The sequence below is a fragment of the Mytilus galloprovincialis genome, chromosome 2 (genome assembly GCF_965363235.1).
Source record: "Mytilus galloprovincialis chromosome 2, xbMytGall1.hap1.1, whole genome shotgun sequence".
Classification (NCBI taxonomy): Eukaryota; Metazoa; Mollusca; class Bivalvia; order Mytilida; family Mytilidae; genus Mytilus; species Mytilus galloprovincialis.
In genome coordinates, this window is record NC_134839.1 from 82,943,621 (window position 1) to 82,954,097 (window position 10,477).

General features: G+C 31.4%; 1 protein-coding gene across 1 annotated transcript in view; it reads left to right on the forward strand.

The window, feature by feature from the left end:
* LOC143064610 (uncharacterized) overlaps positions 1-9,661 on the forward strand; it is a 44,670-nt gene extending 35,009 nt beyond the window's left edge. Inside the window, exons 17-21 of the mRNA XM_076237544.1 lie at positions 824-1,060; positions 2,691-2,713; positions 4,306-4,350; positions 6,959-7,073; positions 8,711-9,661. Of these exons, the coding sequence (XP_076093659.1) occupies positions 824-1,060; positions 2,691-2,713; positions 4,306-4,350; positions 6,959-7,073; positions 8,711-8,854 (564 nt within the window). The 3' untranslated portion in view covers positions 8,855-9,661. The remainder of the gene's footprint in view (positions 1-823; positions 1,061-2,690; positions 2,714-4,305; positions 4,351-6,958; positions 7,074-8,710) is intronic.
* Positions 9,662-10,477: the final 816 nt, after the last annotated feature.

Below are 10,477 nucleotides of genomic sequence, written 5' to 3' on the forward strand. Positions count from 1 at the left end.
TTAATAATAATCATATGTAACCTCAACTTAATTCTACTCTTAATAGTGATAGAATCTCCAATTCCGAAGGGGTCCTAATTGAAAGTTTCCACTTGACCATAAACATTTTTGTCGAGCCTTCGACTTAAGTCGAAAAAGCGAGACATAGTAATCCTACATTCTGTCGGCGTCTGCTTCGTTGTCGTCTGTGTCATCAGCGGCGTCCACAAATATTCATTCTGTGGTTAAAGTTTTTTGAAATTTTAATAACTTTCTTAAACTGTACTGGATTTCTACCAAACTTGGACAGGAGCTTGTTTACGATCATTAGATAGTATCTAGAAGTAAATTTTTTAAAAATAAAATTCAATTTTTCCGTATTTTACTTTTAAATGGACTTAGATTTTCTGCCAGGAAACAACACATTCACTCTGTGGTTTAAGTTTTTAGAATTTTAATAACTTTCCTATACCATTTTAGATTTGTACCAAACTTGTACAGAAGCTTCTTTTCGATCAAAAGTTAGCATCTAGAAGGAAATTTTGTTAAAATTTTGTACCTGTGTATCTATATTTTACTTATAAATTTTTTCCAGTTAACATTACATACAGTCTGCAGTTAAAGTTTTTCAACATTTATTAGATTCATAAACTATCTTGGATTTGTACCAAACTTGGACAGAAGCTTTTTACAATCAAAAGATTGTATCAACTGTAGGAACAATTTTATTGATTTTTTCCCTCATTTTTGTTGAGCCTGTGATTAACAGCAAAAGAATGCAAGACACTGGGTTCCGCGGAACCCTTACAAATTTTTTTGTAAGAGTATGCTTTCTTTTACACAGGAAAGTGAACAGCATTTTGATAATTTCAAAAATAACAATACGGTTGAAGATGGAGTATCCAAAGATGATAGTAAAGACATTGATGAAAACCTGCCTAAAGTAGAGGGATTAGATTTACTATTCCAAACCAATGATATAATGTCAGAAGATGGATTGATCAATGATGAATGGCAACAGGAAACAGAGAAATCTTATGAAGAACTGCTACAGGACATCCAACATTTTACAGACTCAAAAGTTAGTGAAAAGATTTTAATTATTGTTGTAAGAATACATAGATAATGGTTGATTAAAAATAGTTTTTGGACCATTATAGCCAATATGTTCAATTCAGTATGTTAATTTTTAATCACAAATATTACAGAAAATAAAAAAAACAAATATATTATTAAAACTCAATTTCCAGTTATAGTTTAACCCTTTCACCGATTGCTGCCCAGACAGAAGCTACTCTGAGACGATGGCTTCCCTGGCTACTTTTACTCAAGTGGGAGATCTTCATAATAAATGTCAATAAAAACTTGTTTGTAGTTATTTGTGTATTTATATCATTCACTAACACCATGTTCACAGTTTTGTTTATGTTTTGATAATTTTTTCTTCATAAAATATTCAAATTTTCTAATTTTCGTCATTATATAGGTGAAATTCTCAAAATTCTGCTCTTTGACCCCAAATCGTAATTTTTTAACCCAAAACGGCAAAATTTTGAAAAATTTTATGAGACTGTACAAATTCCTCACACTGAACGATGTCCATTCCAAGTGTTTTGTACATAAAACGACATTTTATGTCAAAAAAGTATACTAGTTTGGCTTCAATTCTTCCATATTCTTTCAAAAAAAATGTTCCCTCATTTCAAATTCTCGTAAATTCCGTAAATTTTCTCTGATTTGACACGGTTTTCAACAAACGGAAGTGTCATGTTTACACTTTCATCAGGGTATTCATCAAAGAAAGATAACTCATGTTTGCACTGTTTTGAGCGGGAAATATAAAAGATGTATTCTGATCCCGGTAAAACGGGACTCGTCGTCAGCTGTCTGAAGCGTGAATCCCGGTAAACCGGGACTCATCGGCGAAAGGGTTAATGAGCCAAAGTTGTATGCAAAATTAAAAAAATATCTGTGACATAGTGCTTTACTTTAACTTGACCTTAATAAAGCTTAAGGGAGTTCGCTTCTCAGTTTCAAAGTAATTAACTTTTCAAAACACTAGTTAGTTTATATTGATAGGGGATTAATAAAGGAATCCAAAGAGCAAAAAAAAAATTATAGGTCATTGTGCTTGTTTTCGAGATATTAGCCATTGAAATTTTAGCGGGAAAATATTCTCTCTTGACTTTTCATAGCTTTATCATTGACAAGTTGAAGTTCTCAATAACTGTTAAAAAGTAATTAATATTTCATAAGACTTTTACAGATGGCTTATCATTATACATGTAAAAGATTTACAAAAAAAAAAATGGGGGTCCCCGGACAAATTTTTTCAAGGCATTCAAATGGATAAAACCAGAGGATTCTTAAAATCTGACAAAAATATCTAAAACATGACAAGCCAGCTTCCTTTAGTTATTGATTAAGTTTTTATGTAAGATGTAAAAAATAGAAACATATAAATATATTTTGGCAAATATCATGGATGAAAATAAAAACCCAGTGATTTGTAAAATATATAAGAAATCCATCTGATGAAAGTATGTTTTATGATCTCAGTGTTGTTTTTATTTTCATTGCTAAACCTATTTTTCTTGTGAATAGTTTACTTTAGATTGCTCTATTAAAGATATTTCTCTCCCATTTTCTTTAATATATATATGTATTTTCTGTATAGGTTTAAATTCTTTTTGTCTTTTGTTTTTTTCTAGATTGTGAAGCAACAGTTCCGCAGGTAAGAATAATCTATAAGAGTACTATAATTGAACTTGAATGTTCCTTGGAGTTTTGTGCATTGTCCTTTAGCTGTAGGTATAAAAGCAAAGTATAGACTACTGAGGATGAATTCATTTTTTGGGTCCAAATTTTTAGCTCACCTAGCCCTAAGGGCCAAGTGAGCTTTTCTCATCACTTTGCGTCCGGCGTCGTTCGTCGTCTGTCGTTGTTAACTTTTACAAAAATCTTCTCCTCTGAAACTACTTGGCCAAATTACACCAAACTTGGCCACAATCATCATTGGGGTATCTTCTTGTATGTATAACGTAACCCAGCCAACCAACCAAGATGGCCGCCATGGTTAAAAATAGAACATAGGGGTAAATGTAGATTTTGGCTTATAATTCTGAAACCAAAGCATTTATAGCAAATCTGACGAGGTAAAATTGTTTATCAAGTAAAAATCTATCTGCCCTGAAATTTTCAAATGAATCGGACAGCCGGTTGTTGTGTTGCTGCCCCTGAATTGGTAATTTTAAGGAAATTTTGCTGTTTTTGGTTATAATCTTGAATATTATTATAGATAGAGATAAACTGTAAACTGCAATAATGTTCAGCAAAGTAAGATCTACAATTAAGTGAACATGACCAAAATGGTCATTTGACCTCTTAAGGAGTTATTGCCCTTTATAGTCAATTTTTAACAATTTTCATTAGTTTTTACAAAATATTTTCCTCTGGAATAAAACGGCCAAGTTCATTATAGATAGACAAAATTATAAGTAGCAAGAATGTTCAGAAAAGCAAGATCTCAAAACACATCACCATCACCAAAACACAATTTTGTCATGAATCCATCTGACGATCTGTTTTCTTTGTTTGATATGCATATATATCCAAGGTGAGCGACACAGGCTCTTAAAAGCCTCTAGTTTGTGGATGGAAGAAAACTTGCATTTTCGTTGATATTTGATTAGTGATTTTGTCAAATACTGCATACAAGCCTGTAAAAAAAATGCTTTTCATTTAACACCTAAATTAAGGATACACCTGTCCCATGAAATGCCTGAAATTTTTATCCCAGGATTATTTAGTAACAAAAACAAGAATGTGTCCATAGTACACGGATGCCCCACTCCCACTATCATTTTCTATGTTCAGTGGACCGTGAAATTGGGGTCAAAACTTTAATTTGGAATTAAAATTAGAAAGATCATATCATAGGGAACATGTGTACTAAGTTTCAAGTTGATGTAACTTTAACTTCATCAAAAACTACCTTGACCAAAAACTTTAACCTAAACTTTGCACTATCATTTTCTATGTTCAGTGGACCATGAAATTGGGGTCAAAACTATAATTTGGAATTAAAATTAGAAAGATCATATCATGGGGAACATGTGTATTAAGTTTCAAGTTGAGTGGACTTCAGCTTCATCAAAAACTACCTCGACCAAAAACTTTAACCGGTCGGACGAACGGAGGCACAGACCAGAAAACATAATGCCCCTCTACTATCGTAGGTGGGGCATAAAAATGAATGAATTATTATACTTTGTATATTAATGATTTATGTTCATCAATGTGTGAATAGTTTGATTTTTTTTTCAGGTTACAGGATAAAATTATAGATGATCACAATTCAACATTGAGGCAGTAAGTGTACATTTAGTGAAAAAGCTGTAAAATAAAGTCATTTTAGTTGCCATTTTGTATTTTTGGGGAAACTGTCTCTCTACATATTACAGTCGATTCCACTTAATTGCATACCGCTTAATAGCATAATTCGGTTAATTGCATAGTTTTTTCCTACACAAAACCATTTCCCATTCATCTAATGTTAAATTGTCCGGTTATATGCATAGCTCTACAAGTGGCCTTTCGGTTTATTGCATAGAAAATTATTGCCGTCTAGATATGCTTAGTTAAAACTGACGAGATTTTTGACCGGAAACGGCAATTCGGCAAGTATAATTTTCTTGAATGCATCCTTATTTTCGTTATTATTTCATATTTACTTTTGTGTTATTAAAATAAAGTTTTAAAACAGTTTCTTTCGTGTTTATATTATGGAATTTGATTTAAAAATAAACCTCGATGTCTACACAGGTAAAGTTTCCCATGTTCTATTTTAAGCCTAGAGGTCATAAAAATGTCAAACAGATAATCGTTGTAAAAACACTGACCATTCTATCTCAAACTTGAAAGGGTGTTAATAATTGATTGGATTTAAACAATCGTCCATAGATTACATTTGGGGTTAATTTTAAAAACAATAACTCCTGCTAATTATCGATCATGACATAACCAACGTGAACTCTAGTAATTGGGCTTGGGGTGATCTGTATATTAATGTTAAATATTGTAGGGGATTTATATATGGTTAAAGAATTTTATACATCAATCATTTATTTTTGATATTTTATGAAAAGAGCATTCACTTTTAATTATTAAATTTTCTCACTTTCAACGCTTGTCCAGCAAATAACCCGTACAGGGCCCCATTACATGCTTTGCATATACGAAACTAACGAGGTGTTACTTCAATGTTCAACTGCATATCAAAGGCAATTCATTACACATCTATTGTTAAAATAATTATAAACTGTGCAGTGTTGTTTAAAACTTTATTTTAATCAAAGCATAGCAATGTACATGGTACGTAGAAACAATCTTTTTTTAGACCAGTTTATTTTCGTATCCCAGGTAAAGGAAAGTCGGAACGCAAATAAACTAAAACAAAATGTGTTAATAATCTTTATTTAAAGAAACAAAATAAAATAACACATATGACACTAGACATATATTTTTTATTAGAATACATTAACATTCAGTATGTTGTATGTGGATTACAGACGTTCATCTTTCTTCAGGGATTTCCTGATCTGTTCTATCGATGTTTATATTTGACTCTGTCATTTGGCATTTCGGATATAAGCATACTCCGCTTTATTGCATAATTTTGTCTGACAAATAGGCTATGCAAATAACCGGAATCTACTGTATTGGGGAAGGCATTGGTTTTGTAATTTTATGTCTATGTTATCAAGTTGCCAATTTCTCTGTAGATTACACTAACACAAAGTACATTGTGCAATTGTGTACCTTTCTATTTGTTCAGACTTGTTTGTTTAGGAAGTTTAGCATTTTCAAAGACAATGTATGAATGAGACAATCGTTAGATAAAGAATACTTTGGAACATAGACAGAGTGTTGTGTCGAAAGCTAACTTTATTTATTGATAGAATCAGGCTTGCTTTGTATAAAAAATTTAAAAATTTAAAGAGTAATTGTTAACACAGTGTACAAAGACCCTCTTGATACCTAGAAAGTATATGAATTTCACATTGCAAGTGGTACCGTACATGAATCAGTTTGATACCAAATGTTGACGCTTATACCTAGATACATTATTCTGATACATGTAACAAAATGATGTTTTAATAGATTTTGATTTTGTTAAAAACAAGCACATCCCCCCCCCTCTTAAAAAAAGGAAACAAATCTAACATCTTGTTTTATTAATTTACAAAAAAATGTACACGTATAATAAAAAAAATACTAGATGTGTTAAAGCGACACGAATTGCCCCATCTCAAAAAATTGAAAAAGCTGCAATTTCAATAACACGTAAACAAATACAGCTCAAAATTTGGATGCATATAGAAAATGTCAGTATAACTGATTTTCAACAATTTTCAAAGTTGTAAACCCTTAATTTTGGCAAAAACTAGCAGAGCAGAACGAAACTTAAACTTGATCTGTAACTCATCATGGTTAGCTCACATACCAAAAATCAGCCCACTACAGCAAAAATCAGCTGAGCCGAACAAAACTTTTACTTGATCTGTAACTCATCAAGAGTAACTCGCATAATGAAACTTGATGTGTAACAAAAAATGTGTAACTCATCATGGTTAACTTGCATACCCAAATCCAGCCCAATATCTGAAGGCATTTAGAAAAAAGCTCTGTATAATGGTTTCTTCTGGAATGACGGAATAATGGAATTACAGAATTACGGAAATGCAGAATTATGGAATTTTGAAATGACGGAATTAGGGAATGACGGACAAGGGTAAAACTATATGGCATCGACAACTTTGTTGCAGGGCCATAAAAAGACAAAAGAAGGAAAAATTGTTTTGCAATATGACCTGAAAAAACTACTCAAGATAAAAAGAATTGTGTCTCTATATGAAAATACTAACTAATTATATGAAATATTATACATTTTTATTATACATTTTGTATATCACTTCAGGGTTGCAATTTTACCATACACCTCTGATTGCTATTGTAAAAACACAGGCAGACTCCTTGGAGAATATGCCATTCAAAAGAAATTCCTAGAGGAAAGGCATTTTACTGTTGTTGAGGTAAGACTTATATATCAAAACAACATTCTAATGCAATTTGTATGTAACAATTTTTTTCATTGGCTAAAAGTTGCCGTCAAATCCACAGTTGACCAGGCGTAACTAAGGAGGAACAGCCATTTTGAAATGATTGAATCAACAAATGTTCGATTACTACTATATAACCAAAAATAAAACAACACCTACCTCGAATTTGACGTTTTAAAGTTATTTTATCCGAATTTGAAGCGTACAGGTAACATAATAACCTCCAGTTTGTAAGTTTTCATTTGTATGACGTCATGTTTACCCATGCGCCAAAATCATTCATGAAGTTTCGCAGATTTTTTTTTATTTGTCAAATTTAGACATTTTTCCAAGTTTTATCGTATTATTTCTTTTTGAAATGCATTAGAATCGGAATAACAGTACTGTAGTTGAAGAGTTGCCGCCGTCAATTTTGATTTGACGGTCGCAAATCTCCGTTTTACTGTCTCCGTTACACGTCGCCAGTAAAACTGCATTTGCGACCGTCAAATCTACAATTGACGGTGGCAACTCTTCAACTACAGTACTGTTATTCCTTAATTTTAACATGGTGAGGTTGTTCACACCATCAACCAAAAAAATGTATTGTATACAAATTAAAGCAAAGTATAGAGCCTTGTGGTATAAGCTGCAGAACAGTAGCTCTTATAAGTCCTTATGATATTTAACCATGTCGGGTCAATTCTAACTTTCATGTTAGTGTAAACAAATGCAGTTCTGTTACCAAAAGTATAAGCACATAGACAAGAAAAATCATGCTGCAATCATAATTTGTCTGAGTCAAACCGTAGGCCATGATCCTTGAATCCCAAAGTTATACGAAATAGGGGACAGAAACCTTGTTTACGAAAAACTGACCAGGGCAAAAGAGAAAAAAAAAATGAGGCAAAAGATCAAACAAAACATCAAACAAACTTAAATTTAACAAAACAAATCTGTATAAATACTTTAGGTTACCTATAGTGCTTGAGAATTTTGAATTATATTTTGCTACATCAGTGGCTCCCATTATGTTTCTCACCGCTAGTTAAATTCAAATCTTTTGTTATAATGAGGAAAAAAGGACCACATTGTGGTGACAATGAACGAAACATATCCGTGGTTATCTATTACACAGATATTAAACAATTAATTATTGTGACCTTTTCTCTTTTTGCGGACCACATTTAATGAATGGCTATTATCTATTTGGAATTTATTGAACCATAAAACTAATTTTTGACTCTTCACATTGAATAATCCGCGAGGCGGATTATGTAAAATGTGAAGAGTCAAAAATTAGTTTTATGGTTCAATAAAATCAAAATAAATTATTGCCATTCATTATAAATAAATTTCTATCAAAACTAAGGCTCAAAGAACTTTTTATATTATTTATATTTACAATAAAAACGTACACACATGTTAGCATATGAATACACAACGTCAAAGTGGGCGTGTCGCCATAAAAATTGACAACATTGGAAATAAAACTAATAATTTTAACCAATCAGAAGACAGTAAAAACACAAAATTTATTTATTGTGGTGACAATGAACGAAACATATCCATGGTTATCTATTACACAGATTTTAAACGATTAATTATTGTGACCTTTTCTCTTCTTGCAGGTTAAATACAGTGAAATGCATAAAATGAGAGAAAAGTTGAAAGACTTTATTCCACTTGCACATCAGACAGAGACAAAACATTTAAGACAGTTAAAGCATATTGTATATCAAAACAGATTTCCATTGTATTTTATTTCCTATTAACTGTAAATCAAAAGTACTTATCCTTTTACGTGCTTATATGATAATATTGTAAAAGTGTAACCAAAGATCCACAATCAGGGATTTTTTATGCAAACCCAAAAATGTTAACACTGTTGTGCATGAAGATAGGTGAATTATGTAATTTTCAAACTCAGGAAACTTCATTTACCTTTCATTGAAACAACAATTTTGTGATCACGCAAAAATCATTACTTTACTCATTTTCTATTATGCATTTGTTTGCCAACATATTTGTTAACTTAGACTAGTAAAAGATTGCAGTGATTTATACACCTGTCAATATGGAATTGTTCAAGGATCTGTTTGCCAACTTAATCATTTCTGAACATCCAGTTTCCAAATCAAATCCCTTAAACTTTACACAATGGAGCTCATAAAAAAGAGAGGTGTTTTGTGAGTTTTCCTCACTTTTTATACTGAGAAGCTGAATCACATTATTGGTAAATTGTGTATTAAATGTTGTAGAAAGTAATTGTACAAAACAAACTGTGTAATTGTATTTTTTAAGTTTTTTATTTGCATTGATTTAAAACCTTCTTTATAGACCTTTGTTTTAGAGATTAACTGTGTAAACTGTCAATTTAAGACTTTTCATAATTTTACTGCTAAAACAAATCTTATTTGATCATTTTTATACATCTTTCTAATTGTGTTATTAGACATGTGTTTTTACTTCTTTTCTAATGAAAATGTAGATTTTCTCAAGAAGATGATCAGTAATGGTTTTAAATGATTCATTCGATAAACTTATTTATCCAGATTCTAATAAAAGTTTTGAACAAATTATTACTTGTTTTTATAAAATGTACAATAGGTCCGAGACCACAATTAATTCGTAGTGCATTTCTTTTAGAACATAAATGGAAATTTTAAAAATCCCACCTGCGCTTTCTTAATGAAATTTTTACAGTGTGTTGTACTACTTTTGGGACAAATTATATCAAAATTATAGAAAACTTCATCGGCTCTAACTCAAAATATGGACAATTTTATGTTTTGGGCGTCTTGAAATCTTTTGACAGCTTCCGAAGTGCTAATTTTTAACCTTTTTGCAGCTGGTCCAAATCACTACTTTCCTTTACAGTGTAATTTTACCCGATTATAAAGTTCAAATGTTTTAAGTTGACTTAAAGACATGAGAAAGTTATGTCAATCTATTTCTGTCAAAGTTTATTCCAAAGCGTTGATTTTTACATTCCAATTAGGTCAAAATGAGGGATTTTGGCGAAATCGACTAAATCTACTGGATTTCAGCCAAATTTAGAAGTTGACAAACTGAATATTCAAGCTAGACATGTTAAATGTCTTTACCAACATTATTTTCAAAGATCTGTTTTGTCAACGTATGTGCTCTATGTCTCCTGTCCAATAATCGGGAATTTACCAATTTTTATTGATTCTTTGTGGAAAATGAAAACAAGTACTATTTGTCACATCACGAATAAAACGCAGGAACGTAAATTTCCAACAAAAAACCATATCTCCTACATAGTCACTGTATTACCTATGATTCATTGTGATATTAGCCAATAGAGCCTAATTTGAAATGTAAGCCAAAAATAATGGGGGCCACTTAAGTTCGATATTGTTGAGTTTTTGAAA